Source organism: Triticum dicoccoides, chromosome 5A, assembly GCF_002162155.2.
Source record: "Triticum dicoccoides isolate Atlit2015 ecotype Zavitan chromosome 5A, WEW_v2.0, whole genome shotgun sequence".
Taxonomy (NCBI): Eukaryota; Viridiplantae; Streptophyta; class Magnoliopsida; order Poales; family Poaceae; genus Triticum; species Triticum dicoccoides.
In genome coordinates, this window is record NC_041388.1 from 582,788,925 (window position 1) to 582,808,935 (window position 20,011).

At 46.7% G+C, this 20,011-nt stretch overlaps 2 protein-coding genes across 9 annotated transcripts; one reads left to right on the top strand and one right to left on the bottom strand.

The window, feature by feature from the left end:
• Positions 1-3,653: 3,653 nt before the first annotated feature.
• On the top strand, positions 3,654-5,667 carry LOC119303060 (auxin-responsive protein IAA30-like). Of its 2 annotated transcripts, XM_037580150.1 has the most exons (4): positions 3,661-4,152; positions 4,831-5,130; positions 5,227-5,288; positions 5,371-5,667. In XM_037580150.1, the coding sequence occupies exons 1-4, from the start codon at positions 3,830-3,832 to the stop codon at positions 5,406-5,408; spliced, it is 723 nt and encodes a 240-aa protein (XP_037436047.1). In that variant the 5' UTR covers positions 3,661-3,829; the 3' UTR covers positions 5,409-5,667. The 2 variants fall into 2 exon arrangements, with proteins under 2 accessions (XP_037436046.1, XP_037436047.1); XM_037580149.1 differs by having other exon boundaries at positions 3,654-4,152; positions 5,227-5,667.
• A 1,238-nt stretch (positions 5,668-6,905) lies between these two features.
• LOC119303059 (F-box/LRR-repeat protein 17-like) lies at positions 6,906-13,690 on the bottom strand. 7 transcript variants are annotated; one of them, XR_005147831.1, is made up of 12 exons: positions 13,113-13,689; positions 11,521-11,622; positions 10,897-11,041; positions 10,631-10,815; positions 10,239-10,343; positions 10,008-10,105; positions 9,662-9,897; positions 9,514-9,580; positions 9,351-9,436; positions 8,825-8,915; positions 7,312-7,388; positions 7,214-7,232 (listed from the first exon to the last, which is right to left on the bottom strand). XR_005147831.1 is itself a non-coding variant. In XM_037580145.1 (11 exons), the coding sequence occupies exons 1-10, from the start codon at positions 13,622-13,624 to the stop codon at positions 7,359-7,361; spliced, it is 1,566 nt and encodes a 521-aa protein (XP_037436042.1). In that variant the 5' UTR covers positions 13,625-13,689; the 3' UTR covers positions 6,906-7,232; positions 7,312-7,358. The 7 variants fall into 7 exon arrangements, 5 of the variants coding, with proteins under 5 accessions (XP_037436042.1, XP_037436040.1, XP_037436044.1 ...); XR_005147830.1 differs by lacking the exon at positions 7,214-7,232 and adding an exon at positions 8,097-8,161 and having other exon boundaries at positions 7,351-7,410; XM_037580145.1 differs by lacking the exon at positions 8,825-8,915 and having other exon boundaries at positions 6,906-7,232.
• Positions 13,691-20,011: the final 6,321 nt, after the last annotated feature.

Consider the following 20,011-nt stretch of genomic DNA (forward strand, 5'->3'; position numbering starts at 1 on the left):
ACCTTCCTGTTATCACTTTGTCAGCATCAATCCAATCCAATCTAACCGAAACCAATGAATCTAAGCTGCCCGTTTAATTTTCGCGATCGGTGGTAGCCAACGACCAACCGATCTAGCTGCCCGATGAACTTGTTCGTCTACCCAATTAACGCGCTACGAACAGATTCCCTGTCTGTCAGTCTGTCTGTCACATTGGTCTAGTAGTACTAGCACACTACATGCATGCATGATTGGCTGCATCAATGCAGGAGCAATTTGACTATTCCAGAACGAGATACCATCTGTTCCTGCAACCTCCTGCACACACAGGCTGACATATGCTTCCTGTTTAGATTCTTCGGTTTGTGGGTGGTAAACTAATGACATATGCTTGCTGTTTAGATTCTCCAGTTTGCGAGTAAACTAGGCTGTTTGTGCGTGTTTCAACGGTCCTTGATTGGAATATTGTTGTTGAGCGTTACTGTTGATGTCGCCCACAGAGAGCGTACCCCTTGGATTCTGGTATGGGCCGGGGTGCACGCACATATCACATGTGAGACGATCCTCCTGACAAGTGCACCGACTAGCTGCTGGTACGTACGTGTTGATGCGAGACGGTGCGATGGTGATAAATTATGTCACCTCGGCTGGGTTTCCCACGATCGGTGCACATATTCCTGTTCGGCTTGTCTGAAAAGATGCCATGTGTTGCAATGCCCTCGGTACATGATGGACATTAATAACTGTAGTTGCTTTTGGAAGTACTGTGTAGTTTTCTCCCTAATCATCACTTGGTTTAGCTTATCAGGCCTGATATGTAGTCACAGCTACACCATGACTAGCGTGGGTCTGTAGGGTCAGCAAATATACACGCACTGTGCGTTTGATTGTTTTGCGAATCATATACGCTGTATGTTGACGTCCACTAGTATACAAACCCAACCGGAGACTGTCCGGAAACCTTTCGGACGGTTTTCCTTGCCATTTTTTATGTGAAAATAAAAGTACGCACAAGAGTTTAGACAGGTTTAGGCCCTCACTGAAGAAGGCACGATGGACTCAGTTGCCTCCAGTTGCTCACATGACAAAGGCGGCCTCCATATGCTCCATGGAGAGAGGCGAAACAGGTCCCACACATTGTTGTTGAGGCTCGAGTATGATCTGCAGCACGGGAGCAACGACCACGGCGATGGCCTCGCCTACGGCGGTAGACGACATAGGAGGCAAGGCAGACAATGACGATGACCTGACCTTGGCACGAGCGGAGAAACAGCCGTAGAGCTATGTCCCCTTGTTTTCTAAGAAACCAACACCAGACACATGAGAAGGACACGACGTCGAAGCAGTCGGCAACATAGTCGGCACGAGAAAGAACATGCTCAAGGTAACCTCCGCCTGCTCCAGAAAGCTCCCAACCTGCACCAGTAAGCCTCGCGGCTTCTCGGACAGATCTACCAGAGCGAACTGGAACTCCACTTCAGACGGGGTTGCGAGCAAGCGATACCAAAGACGACATATGCCCAAGATCCACGACAAAGCGCCACGGAGGGAAGTGCGGACTTCATCGGACTTTCACAAGAAGTTGAAGCTTGACGATGCTCAATGCCAAGGCAGGGCACGGACGGCATAACAAGGCGTGCCAACGAACTGAGTGGACACCAAGAGTTGCGGCACTCGGGTGCACGGTGACTGTTCCCCAAACAACGGAAAGTCTGGTCCTATTTTGGGCATGTATAATGGTTCTATCTTAAGAGTGTCACGTAGGATAAATGATGAGGTAGAGGAGAGAGAAATCATAAGAGAAGGCTTGTCTTATCTTATTTAAAAAAAGACAAGAGATGATCTATTAGCACAATTTGTCTCACCATGTTTTTAGGAACAACTAATTATTGAAGATAAGACAAAGAGATGACTCGTTGTAGACATGTTTTTTTGTCATCTCTAATTTAAATGTAAAACTTGAAATAAGACTATCTTATCAACCATTGTACATACCCTATGTAGAATCAATTTCCATCTTGTATGTACAGCCACCGCATAGCCAGCCGAATAACGGTTCTATACAAGAACGAATGACCGATCATAGTTGTCTCGTAAGTACAGTAGATTCGAAAAAGATTACACACCTACAGACAGGAGAGATGAGAATGCCAAGCAGGCTGCGGATGGCCCCCACGTGATCGGATATCCATGCACGTGAAAATGCTCTGCAAAGGGAAACAAACTGTGTGCGTGCGTGCGTGCCAGTCCCACAGGAATACGCAAGGCGCGCACACGTGAAGCAACAACGGCACACTGGAATGGAACGGACGGCACAGTCGCGCACGCGTGCGTCGTCGGCCGGGGCCGTACACGATGTGCAGCAAAAAGTCACGAGCTCGTAGCCCCATTCATCCGCTACTGCTCGCTACCTGTACGTCGGGGTCGGGCTAGGGACCAAAAACAGCGGCACGTGCATGCAGGGAGCCGCAAGTGTACGTGAAACGTACGCGTGCCGTGTGGGCACTCCGATCCGTACGGTACGATCGGGTCAGGGACCCAAAGAACAGTCGGCTGAGAGCTCCCGTGCACGCACCGGGTCGAGTGAACCAGCTCTATCGGGGAATTTTAAATATGTACTCCCATATCCATATACTCCCTCTGTTTCTAAATATAAGTCTTTATAGAGATTCCACTATAAATAACATACCGTTGTAGTATATAGATGTATTTTACAGTATAGATTCACTAATTTTGCTTCATATGTAGTCTATGGTCCCTCGCAAATTTTTTTAGAAAAATATGTAGTGTGCGGTGGAATCTCTACAAAGATTTATATTTAGGAACGGGGAAAGTATTTATGATAAGTCTAATGAAGCTAGTTTGATGTATAGTAGATGTTTACATGTTTTTTGACCAGGAACAAATGAAAGCTTCCATTAATAAGAACGGAAGGGGGTAGTATAGATATTGGCTACTACTAACAAGTATACTATGGAATCTATATATGGCAAGTCCAAAAAAGAATGTTGAGATGGTTCGCTGCCAGCATGTACCACATAATACTACTGCCATACTTGTGTTTGCGTGTACGGGTTGACGGTACGATACGTTGGACGTTGCACTGACACAACCATCGGTAGCACTCCATTGGAAGGAATGGAGCGTGTACGTACCATTTAGGCTCCGTTTGGTTTGGAGGCAGAAAAAATGAAGGAATAAGTAACTGCACAGGAATAGAGTCGAGTGACTAGAGCGAGCCTATGGAGCCTTGTGACCTGTTCGGTGTGCAGGAAATGGAGCCCTTGGAGTACGATGAAGAGATGGGCGTTCTCACAGCTGATTAGAGTTTTTTATTGTCTCTAGACGTGATGACCTCCCATGCAGCCATTGTTTATTCGGCTGGACCACACTATAGCAAGAGCTTAGCCTCGCGTCTCGGTCAGAACATGAGGTTCCGGTGGATTTTTCGTTTCCTGTGAAAAGTACAGGTTCACGTGACTTTCCACTGGAACAGAATACCAGATTCCTGTGAAACGAACGCACTGCAGGTAGAAGTTACTAAGGAAACTGATCCTTCAAAAGTTCCTGTGAGATTCCTGCGTACCGAACGGAGCCTTAACCTGCTTTGGCATGGACATGGCCAAATTGCATACGTATCCTGTTCATTCCAATATCATATAGGGATCTCAATTATATACCACGCCGCTTCCGGCAAGAGGGAGCCATACTCTTTTGTAGCCATCCTCCCGTCTATTTGTGCTCTGCTCACAAGCCAAGCCCAAGCAGCAGCAGACACGCGAAAGCAAACTCACAAGGAGCGAAGAAGAAACCCAGCTAGGAGCGTCTGGTGCATTGGAGCAGGAGACCAATGGCGGGCCTCGGGTTCGAGGAGACGGAGCTCCGGCTCGGCCTGCCAGGCGGCGGCAACGAGGCCGAGGAGGCGGCCGCCGCGGTGAGGAGCTCCGGCAAGAGGGGCTACGCCGAGACCATCGACCTCGTGCTGAAGCTGGAGCCTGCGTCGGCGGCCGCGCCGCCGTCTGGGGACGACGAGGAAGTGGCCGACGGTGTCGCGGAGGCGCAGCCGCCGTCTCCGGCTGCTGTCGACGGGCAGTTGAAGCGGTCGCCGAGCCAGAGCAGCGTGGTCACCACCGCGCAGCCGGACGCGGACCCCGAGAAGCCGCGCGCGCCCAAGTACGTCCTCCTCCTCCTCGTCCCTCGTTACTTTTTTTGCATGCAAATGTGATTCCCTGTTACGTACTAGCTCGCTCCAGAAAAATCTCAAGGCCCTCCCGTGCCCTCAAAGAAGAGGATCATTCATAGTTCTTAGGATGAATGTGCTCTAATTTTCGGAAGAAAAATGTATTCCCTCCGTCCCATAATATAACGTTTTTGATACGACCAGTGTCAAACATGTTCTTATATTATGAAACGGAAGGAGTAGTACAGTATGTTTTAGAACTAGCCTAGGAAAAGGAAACTAAGCTTTTATAATTACAACATCATGCGTGCATGCTTCACTCTAGCACACAAATTTTAGTGGCATGCACGCTTGTGTGAGGGGGGAAAAGAGGAAAAGGCACTTTTGCACCGGCGTCTCCGGGGGAACGAGGGTACGTACAGTGATGAATGCAGCGACGCATGTGGTGGGGTGGGCGCAACAATGGCACGGGGAGAAGCGCAGCCAGTGCCGGCCCTGCCGACACGATAAAAAGGAAAAGGAACCTACTATTTCCCCCTGCAAACTGTGTCTGCACTAGCACTGCATGTCCTCGCTCGTCGCCATCATCATCATCACCGCCACCCACAACTTCTCTAAGTAAACAGTTAGTATTGATTAATTGATTGATTCATGTTTGGCACGTGGAGCAGGGCGCAGGCGGTGGGGTGGCCGCCGGTGCGGTCGTTCCGGAGGAACATGCTGGCGGCGGCGCTGGTGAAGGTGAGCATGGACGGCGCGCCCTACCTGCGCAAGGTGGACATGGGCACCTACAAGAGCTACCAGGAGCTGGAGAAGATGTTCAGCTCCTTCACCATCGGCAACACTCCGACTCAGGGGATGACGGGCATGAACGAGAGCAAGCTGGTGGACCTGCTCAGCGGCTCCGACTACGTGCCCACCTACCAGGACAAGGACGGCGACTGGATGCTCGTCGGCGACGTCCCCTGGGAGTAAGTAATTAGTTAAAGCCCATGCATGCATGTTTTCTCTTCTCAAGTTGGTGCTACTCACTTACTAATAATCTCTTCTTCTTCTCGCTCTGGCAGGATATTCGTCGCGTCGTGCAAGCGCCTCCGGATAATGAAAGGATCAGAAGCCATCGGCCTCGGTCGGTGCCCTCTTAATTTTCAGATTTACGTTTGCATGCTCGATGGCCGTTTGCTAACTCCCTTTGTCTTACGGTTTTTCAGCGCCAAGGGCAATGGAGAAATGCAAGAGCAGGAGCTGATCGACGTAGTGTCCATTCCAAGATTACGACTCTGCTTGCCCCCACTCTGTACCATAATATACTACTGCTACTTCGCTACGATCCGGTCAAAGTTCCGTTATCGCCTCGATTAGTTCACTACTATCTGTATAAGTACGTATGTTCCAACTTGTTGTCATTTATACAATGTAGTATAGTATGTATACGTGAGAAAGATGTCATCGGCATGTCACTGTTTACGCACTACAGTAGTCAATATATGCCTTGTCATTTCCGTTTAGCGCACAGAAAAGGCAGAAGATGCCCTTCCATTATTTTTTATCCAGAAGAAAAGAAGTCAGATGGTGGGTACCCTACCACCACCAGTTTCCACTGCAGGGATCTTGCAGTTTGTCCAACAGCAGCGCTCAGTTATCACGCTGCCGTTGGACAAATAATCGCCCGGCAGCCTTGTTTAATTATGATTATGAAGCTGCTCCGTGGCGTCCAGGTTCATTCCTCTGTGTTAGTTAGACGTGTGTGTACACAAGAAACATTGCCAATGTTTCATGCGCTGGCGGTGTGATGCACACTCAAAACGCCCATCTCCATATACTCCCTCCTTTCCGGTTTATAAGGCTCAATTCAAAAATCTTATCAACCAAGGTAGATGATGAGTGGTGAAATATTTTTTATAGTTTGCAAAAGCATCCAATTAATGCTCTTGTTTTCCTCAAAAAATTTGTGTTTACGGATGCATTAATTGCAATGCATGCATACATAAAATGCATGCATTGGTCAGTTTTCTCTTAATACTTGCATGCAATGATTTAATGCACCTTGAAGTCTGAACATGTGATGGGGAACAACAAAATTGAGTCTTATAAAATGGAAAAACTAAAATTTTGAGATAAGCCCTATAAACTGAAAAGGAGGGAGTACTACATCTCTGAGCCACCTAAAGCAGGGGACAAGGCCATGTGCGTAGGGCCGGATAGGGGGATCATGTTCTTATACAAATTTATTTTCTTCTTTTTTTGAGCCGAGTTCTCATACAAATTTCAGTGGCGTCATACACTGCCGCATAGCTGTATTCTATGGCAAGGGTGCGATTTATTGCTCCCTGGTTAAGCAATTAAAAGGGTGCAGCAACTTTGGTTGGCTCCTTTCATGCCACAAGTCCATCCGTCCCATAATATAAGATGTTATCACATCAAAAAGTAGTATCCAATAGGCGTTTGGAGTTGAAGGTACAACGTTATATTACGCATGACATGTTTCCTTGGAGGATCTTGTGTCCCCTAGCGATGATGACAAGCTTCAAGAAGTGTGGTGATTTTCTATTGCTCCAACTAGAGCAAGCAAAAGAATCTTACATTATTTTCCTCCGTCTCGCAAGTCCAATCAAGTGGCATGACAGCATAAAGACTTTCTCCCGCACAACTGAAGGAATGGCATTTCAACAAGCATCTGGTCTAACAGGAAAGATTGACTTTATATGTGTCTGTACTAAGCAATGCAGCTGAACATGCCTGGCGGAATAGTTTAAATGATTCACAACTTTATTGCACCAAAAAATAATATGGTTACATATTAATTAGGCCAAGCGGAGCACACCAGTGGGAACCCAAAAACCAGTTGATGCAAGTTTCACTTCCATGTAGCAGCTTATACAACAGGCACATTACATATATTATGGGTTTGGAGGTGCACAAAACAAATAAATAAATACTCACCAATTGTCTAATTTCACAAATCAGAGTGCGCACAATGAGCGGTTCTCTAGCTTGTTATTATTAATCAAGAATCAAGATGAACAATGCACTCCGACCGCTTGAATCCAATCCATATTTTGTCCTCGGGTAGCTGAAACAAACAAGAGAGTCAGCGCATGCATCGGTAGGATGCTTAGGAGATATCACGCGATGCGTGAAATGATGCTTGCCTGCTCTTGTGGGAACTGTGACAGCTGAACCCGTTTTGAACCGTCTGCTAGCCGCTTGCATGGAAGATGTGGTTCAGCTGCAGCGAACTCATTCAGAACCTGGCAAAATTTGTGGCAATACATTGGAAAACGAAGACAGGGGCAATGCTCTTTCACCTTTGTTGACTCAAAACTGTAAAGGTAAGTTGGCGGGTTTTCTTTCTTGTACCGGTTAATTTGTTGGGTGCCACTATATTTTTGTAAGTGTGCTGCTGTGCTTGAATTAATAAATTATTACAACTCAATTTAGCTCTTTCAGTTTGTTTCCGTTTCAAAAGTCCAAACTAAATTTTATTCTGGTTCATGTTTGTGTTAACTATGCAGTAACCATGTGTGAGGCTTGAACCAATTGCCAACTACCGGTAAATTATGATATATGGCGAAAATCGTTGGCTAACAGCATTATATTATGGCTTCATTTCATAGTTTACCACCAGAATGTTTCTCCACTACACTCTGAAATGCCAAGAGTATCAAAAGCAACTAACTTCGTCATTTTTAACTTAAACAAATTATATGGTAACCTGATACACCATCAAATGTTGCCTGACACATGGATAGAATGCGGAGTCACGGCCATCACTACTACCGTGATATATCTAACATCCACATATAGCCAGATTGGTGCCAGTAATGCCTAGTATTATGACAAAAATGATACAAGGTGACGATACTATGGATGGTAGATCAAGTGCCAACCTGATAGGAGCAAGAAATCAAAACCATCAGGAGATTGACGGGAGTACCTAGGTTTTCGTATACAGGTGGGCTTTAGTAGTATCCTTCATGTGTGCTGTTTGGGCCTGTAGACCTACAAAGTTGGAGGGCCCAGGATGTCACCTAAGCCTGCTATATCCATTTTAAAGGAAAACAGAACATCTCAAATGATTCAGGTCCATATGAGCCCAGGCCAAAAACTCACTTCTAAGTGTTGGAAACAATCAGACAAAAATCATGTTCATAATTTTGGAGACACTTTGGGAGAAAAATCATGGTCCATATAAGCCCAGGCCAAAAATTCAGTTCTATTTTGGTTGATATCTGAAACTGCCAATTTTAGGCAAAAATTTATGATCATGTATGTGCTCTGTAACAAATACTCTGTAGATTTACAATTAGTATACACTCCTAACTTGTTTTATTTGCATACCATACAAATGGTCAGATTTTTTATCCGAAATTTTCAGGCTCATAATTCATCGTGCAATGTGTATATACAATTGTTTTTATGACTGATACAACTTTGAAGTGATGTTTTTGAATTGTTAACTGGCAGCAGAAAATCCGCAGTTGGTTAGTATGCTACTATATACTTTTTTAGGTAGGCTGCAACAACTGCTTTGCGGTGCATAAGAGATAAGGGGTTTGTTACAACACCTTAGGCTACAACATAGTTACACGCTACATAGGGCAGACTGTAATAAAGTAGGTGCACTGCTTCCAATAGTATGATTCCTAAGCTAAAGAAGCTTACAGCCTGATACACCTTCAGCTTCACAGCTTACTCCTTGCTAGACTCCAGTTGATACACATTGCTTCATTAGATTCTTTCTGTTTATCAGTTTCTGAAGGGAAAAAGGCAAGCCAAAAACCAAGAGCCAAATTAAATTATGTTTTCCACCAAATAGGAAAACGTCGCTATTTTCTCTAACTGAAATGCAGTTCAGACAGGAGTAAACTTTTTAGTTCAGTTCTGGTTTGTTTGGTTCAGTCTAATTATGCACACGCTTGCACATATTGGGTGGACCAAAAACACTGGTGAGCAAAATTCTTAAACAATATAAAGCTAATACTGAGATAGCATATTTCTCACTTCTTTTTTGAGATTATAGTTCCCACTTTCTGATTGCAAACGGTTACTGCTTAGCACTTCAAACATGTTCATCCAATAACCTTGAAACTACTGGCCAGCGCACATAAAGAAAGGGGTTTTGGAAGAAAGCTCAAGCTGAAATGAAAGTTCACTTCGGGGGTGAGGAAATGTTTTAACAAAGTAATACCTGGTTTTTTATTGCACCAATCAACATATCTTGGCATCCAAATGCATGTACATTCTTCAGATTTGGGCACTGAAGTAGCAGCCGCTCTGCAAAATATTTAAATTGTTCATAATAATAAAAGCGGCTACCAACTTTACAGCCTCATGAAAAAGTGACACAATACCTGGGTGTAGATTTGTACAAGTGTTGAGGTTCAGATCAATCAACTCTGGGCATTTCACATACAAAGCCTGCCATATGTGAAATTAGTAACAAGACTATATCCATAAAGGACGTGAGTGAATCTCTGCTGGCAAAATTTGAAGGCTTACATCTATTGCTGAACAGCCCCATAGACTGAGCTTCTTCAAATTATCATGCTTTATGATTAGCTTTTGGCGCATAGGTTGCTTTTTTAAGGTGGGTAATTTTGGGCACAATCTAATCCTTCCATTGATCTCACCAAAATAAGCCCCCTGTTTTTCATTCTGCAAGTTAGAACGTAAGCTCATTCCACAGTCCATGAGCTGAAGTAGTGGCAATTGTGCTGTTGCGGCCTGGATCCCACCTAGAAAACACATAGAGAGATTCTTAACACTGGAACATGTAATGGTTGACTGGCGAATTCATTTTCGGTGGAGCAGAAATAAAAAACCATGAAATTCATATAAAGCTTACATGTAGTAATATTTGGGCAGAGAGCAAGGAGCAGCCTCGATAAAGTATGAGGGAACGCCTTGCAGATCATACCAACACCACTATTACTGATGCTAGATCTGAGGTATAATAAAAAAAACAAGTAACTGCATAAGCTAATTTGAAGTATCACGCCATATGAAAATAATCATCACCTTTATGTTAATTCCATTAACTTTAGTTTTATATCCAAAAGGATATATTGGAGCTTACCCACTTAAATCAAGCAATTCCAAGCTTGCACAAGATCTGACGATAGATGCAACAGCTGCATCTGTCATTTTTGAACCGAGAATCAAGGATAGCATGCACAAGCCCCTGATGAAGCAATAATGAGATTTGAGATTTAGAGGTTGAAATATTATGAAACTGGAATTATAGTGAGAAGAGAACTATAATGCTATAGCTCAGATACAACAAGATTCTGGCTCGGCTACTTTGGGTCAGCCTGAGGGCTGGGAACAGTTTGTTTTCTGTTTTGTCTCGTTTCTAATAAAAATGGGGCAGGGGGAACCCCTTTTCTTCAAATAAAATAAAAAGAACTATAACGCTAGAGTTCAAATACAACAAAATTGTGCTAAGAGCATGGTGGGGTAGAAATATACCTGAGGTTGGCACCCTCTAGAGCGGACACGGCTTCATTAGATAGTTGAATTGATGATATGTGCAAATTTCTTAAGTTAGGGCACGATCGGCCCAGGCCATCCATCAAACTAACCAGGTCAGTACATTCAGTACTTTGTTGTGTGAAACACAGGGAGAGCTCGCTCATATTAGGGCAGCTTATGACCTACAACAAATTTGTGTCCAATGAATTCATGCCCACAATAAAGTTGATATAACTGTAAATACTAATAGCACACAATATTACCGATTCCGAAAGGGAGCAAAGATCTGATAGCCAAAGGACACTAAGACTTGACGAGCTTAGATTAAGAAAACCAAGATTAGAGCAACCACCGATTTTGAGAACTGAGAGAGAACGCTTCTCTGAAACAAGTCGACTTAGCTCCTCTCTGTTAGAATAGACCAACTTAAGTTAATATAGGAGCTGAACACGGAGATTGTGTGAACCTTCTATCCATTTGCATGACATTGCTATTTCAAAATCAACGCATATTCAACACAACTTGCATGGCAAGAAAATGGAAAATAGACTAGTTTCATGCAAGCATAACATAACATGGTGTGACAAATCAACCAACAAAAGATCCAAAAATAATCAACCTGCAATTGCATTACATATGAAAAAAAAAGTACAAATCCTCATTTACAAGGTAAAACTAAAATCACACCTTAACTGTATCTGACCTTGCAAGGTAGGCAACTATTAGTTGAGAAGAGAAGACACCTTTAAAACTAGTGATTCAAATTATAACAAAGCAAGTGTATTTGATATAAAATAGTGTAAACTAAATAACTAAATTTCAAAAAAGATGTATGGATGCCAACATTGCGTTTAGGATGTACGAGTAATGTTAGAGTTACAACATACCCAGTCATATTGTTGATTGCCTTGTCGGCCATGGTGATCTCCAGAGTTTCCAAACTTGAACAGGAAAATGCAAGACATGACAGCATGGTGGCATCAACAGCACTGAATCAAACATATACAAATAAGATACATGTCCCCAGTGAACACCTTTTATCGGCATAGGAAACAAACACGGGGAGGACTGGAACTATATTAATTGTCGCTTTTGCTAGATCCAAAACAATGCATGGCTTTTACTAATCCACTCGCATCAACTTGGGTGCATACAGTAATTTCATTGTAAATAAGCAGGACAGAGAAACATATACTGAAGCACCAAAGCTAGATTTTAACGATGTTGCTTTGACCATATTTGGAATATCACAAAGCATTTACTTCACTTTAGGTTCAACTTACGTGCATATGATTATTTCACCATACATAACCAACAGCTGGATGTGAAAAGCTTTAAGAGACACAGAAGACAAGCAGTCTTGTCTTGTCATTAACAAGGCCCTAACTGCACACAACAATTGCGCACACAGATTCTAAAACCAGAAGTGGCATGTATAATCTTATACCAGAATATTATGGATGATAATCGATGATCAACCTGGGATGATCTATTGATCATGTATATAGAATAATGGGTCTAGCAACTACAGCATGTCACTATGTCAGTATAAGCCAACTTGTCAAATATAAATTTGATCAGTCACAACAAAGAAGACCTGAAAAGGCTCCTTTTGTTTGCACTACAAATATATGGATATTCCTTCTATGCAGACAAATGCAACAAGAAACATTATCAAATAACTGATTGCACTAACCAGTTTCTAGTGCTTTAATTATTAGTTTGTGGTTGTATCCTCACAGGCTCACAAGGGATAAGCAACAATAATTTTTATGTTCGGAAATAGCATACTGTTCTCGCAGTAATTGAGCATTTTGCATCACTGTAGACCAACTCCATTCATTATGCGCTTTCTACAATTCAACCAAGGCCTGGTAGAGGCTTTAAAACTAAAGTACGGGTAAAAAATCTGCAAATCAATCTTGCAGCACCAACAGAATATTGTCCAAAACACTGAAATCTCCAAACTCATTACCCTACATGAGTTTCAGCTGGCCACCAACTCATCCAAGAGCATGTCAAATTCAATATCCACAAAGACATGCGTGATCTTCCATAAGCGAAGTTAAAAAGGCACAGACTGTCAGCATTTTCCATGATACCCTCTACTTTGACAAGTTCCTGTGCACAAACATAAATATAACCTACCACTTAGCATAGCAATCCAGAAATAAACATTCTGGAGCGAGTATCAGATCCGACGTCCGTTCACCTTGGAAGTCGTTCAGAAATCCCAGGTTCTCGATATACTACTTGTTATTATTGAATTTGTTTATATTAAGATTTTATTAGGAACATATATACTACTACTCCAGTGGTCATCTGTGTCGTAGCCTTATTAGCCATAAAAAAAAGCTGTGCATAACAGCTCGTGTCCGGAGCAGGCGCCGATCGAAGATCCAGCATCGATCTGGCCAGATCGCGTCAAATTCGCATCGCATGGGACAATATTTGTTCAGATTCGTCCGGGTCCCCTCACCTTTCCATGTGGAGGACTAGGCGCGAGAGCGCGGCGCACCGGGGGAGCAGCGCGCCGAGGAGGCCGGCGGCGGCCGGGCGGAGGCGGAGCTCCTCGGCGACGCGCCAGACCCGGTCGGCGCAGTCGCGCCAGGCGCGGCTGACGGCGGCGGCGTCCAGTACCCCCCTGGGGCCGAGCCGGCGCAGGACCTCGACGACGAGGTCGACCGGCACGGCCCGGCCGCCCAGCTCCATGGTGCGGCCGGCAAAGTCATGGTCGGGCCTGGGCTTCTTCTCGGGGGAGGAGGGCGCGGGGGCGTCGTCGAAGGAGAGGGCGCGGCGGAGGCGGGTGTCCCCGGCGGAGGAGGAGGGCGACGGGGAGGGGGGCGCGGCGCCGTCGGCGGCGGCCGGGGAGGGGAGGTTGCAGACGTGGCCCTTCTTGGGCTGGCCGCATCGGCCGCAGTTGTAGCTGCCCCGCGTCTTGGGGCGCGGCGGCGGGGGCGGCTTGGCGGGCAGCGAGGAGGAGGAGGACATGGGGTTAGGGTTTGCCCCGCCGCGGCTAGGGCTGGGGCGCGGAGGGGGAATAGCGGGGGAGGGGTGGGGCGGGAGATTGGGGAGGGATTGGCGCCATTTTTTGGGGCACCGCAGGAGGGGACCCGGATGGGAGGGTGTGGCGGAGATGAGCCCAGCCCCGCCGCGAGCGCCCGCCCACGTCGACGTGCGGTGCAACCTGCAACCCACGGCTGGCTGGCTCGCTCGAGATTGATTTTCTTTTTCTTTTCTTTTGTTTTGTTAGTTGAACGAACGACCGAGGATGATGCAAAAAACGGCACGTGCTTTCCGACGGGAACTGGTGCGGCTTTCCGGCTTGCGTTGCAGGCAGCTCCTGCCCTTTTTTCTTCCCTCTTTTGGTTTGGTTGAGAGACCCTACTTCCTCAAGCTAGCATCGGTTGACCGGGCAAAATCGGCGTTCGGGTTCGGTGCGGTTGCGCCTGTTTCGGCCCTACGTCCTTGAATCGGTTGACCGGGCAAAATCGGCGTTTTCGAAATTTGGAAATGTATTGCATGTAGCAACACTCGAGCTAGCAAGCAAAAGGAACATGCCTCGCGCATTTTCTCTCTTCATTTTCTCGTTGCGGCCTCTTTTTTCTTATATAATCTACTGTAAGTTGCACCTTTGTTGACCACCGCCTTTGTCTTCTTATCCTTCGCCTTTCCATATCGAGGATCAAGATTTTATTGGGAGGGGGAAGCATATCTACCGTAAGCAATGGAACCAATCCGTTTTAAAATCTTACAGATGGTGTCAATTGGTGGTACAATAAACAAGTTGTTTGGTGTTTGTGCAGAGATGGGATCACGACAAGTATTTTTTGGTCCATCAAGCCATTTGGTCATGTGAAAGAAAAAATGTCTTGGAACCATGTTCGTTCATCATCGGTTGGTTTTAGAAAACAGGGAGCATATGCTTGGTATGACCATCCTCATCCAAAATTGAAAGGGTTTGCTTGGAAACTTGCTACTAGGAGTATGTCGATGTGGAAAAATAAATGCCAGGGAACTTCGAAAACTAACATTGAAATATCCAGAGTTGTATAGCATTTGTGTTTTGTAGCATTGGTGGTGAATGGCTTTGTGCCATGGTTCAATGCACGCAAGCTTTGGCTTTATGTGAATAAATGCACCGTGCTTGGATATTGCTGATGACATGGAGTTTTCATCTACTTGCTATTGGTGTTATGTGGGTTTGGCATCTTCTAAAAATGAAATTATTCAAAAAAATAAAATCATACATCCAAGTTGCAATGTCCTTTCAACCGTTTCAAAGGAAAACATTGATATCCACCAAGAGTCTAGATGAGAAGAGTATTTAACCAAAATCTATCACATTTCACGAAAAACGTGATAGAAAACTACCACTTTACGATTTTGTGCGGAAAACTACCACTTTCATCCTAATCAGTGGCAAAAAACTACCAAGTCTCGAAACTGGACGCTTCACCCGCGCTAAAAGCAAACTAACCAGCCGGTCTTACGTTTCAGGCGCCACGGTGGCCAACCGATGCCCGCCGCACGTTAACGGCGCGTCCGCAGTCGGAAACGACGTCGTCAGAGGATCAACATCAAATGGCCGGTCCCACGTTTTGGTGCATTGAACGCAAACAGACAAGCGCCGTTTCCGACCGCGGACGCGCCGTTAACACGCGGCGGGCGTCGGTTGGCCACCGTGGCACCTGAAACGTGGGACCGGTTGGTCAGTTTGGTGCTTAGCGCGGGCGAAGCGACCGGTTTCGAGACTTGATAGTTTTTTGCCACGAATTAGGATAAAAGTGGTAGTTTTCCGCACAAAATCATAAAAGTGGTAGTTTTTTATCACGTTTCCGTGAAATGTGGTAGTTTTTGGTTAAATACTCAAATGACAATGATAAAAAAGGAAATTAACTAAGTCTCAATCGACATAACTAAAAACATTATATACAGACTGATATGTATGTCTCGATGCAGTGTAGCCATTGTCAATGGTCCAAGTAAAAATGGGGGTGGGTACATGGTTGGCGCGAGCCACGGTGGTCATCGACACACCAATGTGATGGAGGAGACAAGGGAGATCGCACTAAAGTAGTCAGGGGCCCAAGACAGAACCACTACAAGCAGCGATTTTTCGTCAAAAAAGACCATCTACCGGATTGAAATGATAAAAAAGACCATCTCAGAGTCAGATTGACAAAAGAGACCCCCTCGCCGTGGCGGCAGGCGCGCCGGGCGACACGTGGCACCTGCCGCCACGGGGTGAGGCGGCTAGCCCTGCCGCCACGCTGCCAGGCGGCAGGCAGCCCGCAACGGACTTTCTCATCCGCGCCCGCGTCGGACGGAACGGAGCCAGGCAGGTGGGCCCGGCCGCCACCTGGTGAGGCAGCAATACTGTGCCCTGCCGCCACAGGGCGAGGCGGCAGTACTGTTGCTGGGCCATGCCGCCATGGCGTGTGGCGGCCGGTCTGCTGCTGTATGCATGCTTGATGTGTCACCTGTAACACCGGTAACGACAACCTGCTTTGGGGTCGTGTCGCGTTAAGGTCTTAATTGCAGTAGCGATGCCTTCTCTAGAACAAAAAGGCCGGGCCCTGGTGACACGAAGTGTATAATGATGGATGTGATCTTACACGGCGAGCAATCAATAATGGAATGGGTTATATAACCAGTTCGTGTGATATGTATATTCCAATTTGATAGTTCATTCATACTATGTGACAGGTCAAGCTCGTGTTTAGGCAGACAACATGGGCACACATCAGCTGAATCGGCGTAGTACTAGTTGTCGTCATGGATGTGATTGCTACCACATCAAGCATGCATGCAGCAGCAGCAGTGCGGCCGCCACACACCGTGGCGGCATGGCCCAACAACAGTGCTGCCGCGTCGCCCTGTAGCGGCGGGGCACAGTGCTGCCACCCCGCCTGGTGGCGGCAGGGCCCATCTGCCTGGCTCCGTTCCGTCCGACGCGGGCCTGGACGAGAAAATCTGTTGCGGGGCCGCCTGCCGCCTGGCAGCGTGGCGACAGGGCCAGCCGCCTCACCCCGTGACGGCAAGTGCCACGTGTCGCCCGCCGCGCCTGCCGCCACGGCGAGGGGGGTCTCTTCTGTCAATTTGACCCAGAGATGATCATTTTTGTCATTTCAATCCGGCAGGTGGTCTCTTTTGACAAAAAATCTACAAGCAGCAACAAAGGTAGAGCCCACTGAGGAGACCTCAGTTGGAATCGAGGGTTAACATCGAGGATGTTCACCGCGGTTTGAAAAAGGCACAAGTTGATCCTCGACTAGTGAATGTCAATAGGCCAGGGATTAGATCACACGGTTGCGACACTGTCATATTTTTTATAAAGGACACTGCCACAATTTATAAAGGACACTGCCACAATTTTTATAAAGGACACTGTCATATTTTTTATAAAGGACACTGCCACAATTTTTTGGGTTGAGAGATAGCAAAGACATAAGTGGATGTGATCATGTTGCACACAGGGGCACAACTTAACAAAAGGTGATAGTTCTCTTTTATGTTGGCAATGTCACCTTGGTGGAGATAGAATACTCAAATTGAAACTACTAGTAGAAAGGATTTTCAAAAGCAAAACTTGAGTTATGATTTTTTTCAAAAGCAAGACTTGAGCTTTTTTGGCACAAATAGTTGTATCGTTAGGGCATCTCTAATGCGAACTCTCAAACAGCCCGCAGACGTCCATGGAATCATCCGACTGTCCGAAATCTCGCAAACCGGAAGCAAAGTTGTGAGAGCTTTGCGGGCATCCGACCCTCCCCCATGCAGGACTCTGACACCCACGGACCATCCAAAACCCCACTCAGAGCCTGCGTCTTCGTCTCTTCCCTCACTTGCTATTTTTTTGAGTGTTGTGGACCTAAGAAAAAAACAATCAGAGGGCAGGGTTGGATGGCCGGCTTCCGTATTTGATTTCGTGGGCTGGTACGGACCAGTCTACAGTGTGACTGTTTTGAGAGCCGGCGTTAAAAACGCCCTTACAAGCGCGGGTGCTACACCAAGCAATGACACTATGTAAGTGAATCGTCATTGGTTAGTGGTGGAGATGCTAGGTATCATCTAGCATATTTAGACGGCATGAAGCCTTTGGCCTGAGTCGGGGATTCTCTTTGGCTGAGCTGCTGGTTGTTTGTGAATTTTCAATCTTTTGCTCAGTTCTCTTGTAATACTCTCATGTCGTTAAGAAAAGGGATTGTTTAGAGACCTTTAATCTTTGGTCATCGCGATTAATCTCGTTCAATTGTCACGCCTAATCTTAAGAAAAAGGGAAGAGAGCCAGCAGTTTCATCTGACTCAACATGTGAGTGGGATGGTATTCCAATAATTTCAGCATGTGAGTGGGACGGTATTTCAATAATTTTGTGATTGTAAGAGCATCTATAGCCGGGCGTCTCAAACCGGTTTCAAACACCTGGACGAGCGGACCGGTCACTGACGCGTCAAAAAAAAAGATCCGGCCTCAAAAGTCCGGGTTGTCCCCTTCATATCCAGCCCAAATGTAGGGCGGATACGGGGCGGCCGGACGCGCCCGCCACGTTAGCACAACCAACTATCGACCAAAAAAAGTCCCCACCAAAAAACCCAATCCGGAAAACCTACACTCACTTCAGTCTGCTCCGCTCCGTCACGTCTTCTCCCCTTATCCGATTTGATCACCCAAGCCCATCTCCAGCAAGCCGGCGAACATGTTGAACCCTGGCAGCCGCTCGGACGGCTCCGTCGATGACGCGGACGAGCTGGCCCTCTGCACTACCATGGAGCAGTCGCGAGTGCACACAGGGGGGCTGTTCCGGATCTGCTTCGTCACAGCTCGCCTGCCGGAGCTGGCCCATCCCGGGTCGCGCAACTCCGCGCCACCCCTCTGTCGGCCCCACCCCCGCCAGTTGTTGCTCCGCAAGGGCAGCAGTGCGTTCTTGTGCCCGCTCCGCCGACGCCGCGAGCGTGCATGTTGGAATCGAAGGTGTGCGCCACCCGCCGCGAGAGGCAATGGGCAAGGGAGAGGGAGGAGGTCGAACAACCTATTCGCTGCCGCTGCGGGTTGCCGGCGGTGCCCGATAAGAAGAAGCGGCTTCTCGCGCGAGTCTACTGCCGGTCACTTACGACCGCGGAGACGGAACCTCGCCGGCTCCAAAGGAAGAACGCCAAGGCACCCCGGCTAGCCATTGAGCAGTCCGAGCGGGAGCGGCGGAGGCAGAGGTGGCGAGGATGGCCAAGCTCAAGCACAAGCAGGAGCAGGTTGTCCGACGTTTGAAGGGTTGCATCATCATCTCCTCTTCTTCCGACGACGACATCAACTCCGATGACCCGCCTCTTGTCGCGGACGCCTACAACAGCGACGGCGGCCGGAAGGGCAAAGGGCTGGTGAGGAAGTGGTGAAGCTCCTCACGTCTTCGTCTTTACTTTAAAATTTGTATTAATCTAGTTTATACTTGCCCGTCGTTTAAATGGATTGTGTGAACTTTGGCGATATTTTGGAGATCCTGGTGATCCTTTAGTGATCGAAATGTGCATTTCCATGTCCAATTTTATGTCCATTTGATGATCTACGTTGCATGATTTAGTATGGGTATAGGGTAACGAATATGAGATACATGAATGTGGACGACAAGATTTGAAGTGCCCGTGGATGCGCCCTCCTATGTCCGCGAGCGTTTGAGGGGCCGAATTTAGTGACCGCACTTGTAGATGCTCTAATGTCTTCTAGTTTTAATAAAGCTCCCCGAATTTCAATGAAAACAATGATAGAGTTATACAAAAGACCATAGATGCTCCATGGCTCGGGCTCCACAGGTGCTCCAGGTGCCGGATGTCCGGACCGAAGTCCAGATGCTCAGGCTAGATCCGAAAAAGCAGGTCTAGAAAGCTATGCAGGGAGCCCTTTTGTCAGGCCTTAGCCCGAATATCCGGATTTGGTCCAAATGCCCACCCTCGGTGAATGGACAACCTTATCTTCTTCACCTTTCTTTCGTTTCCGCTTCAACTTCCCTGGTGGGTTGTGTAGCCGTACTCTTGTGTTTGGACTCCTCCTTGACAAGTGTGAAACTTCATGACCGAGTTGCAGATGGCATATCATTGATGCGATATCGACTTCACATTGCGTTGATGGATGCCGTATAAACTCCGCATCTATGACCAACCACGCTTCGCACATCAACTCATCCTCGATCATCAAGTGCCCCGCCATGTACTCCAGAAAACAACGATAAGTTAAAGAAAAAGCTCAATGTCAATTGATCGATTGTGGTGTCGGCCATGATGTCGTTGGCAGGAGGAGGGGGGGGGGTACCTGCCTACGGAGGGATGGTTGTGATGGCGTTATAGTCCAAGGAGTGGAGGCGCATTTGCGGGCCGCAAACATCCTAC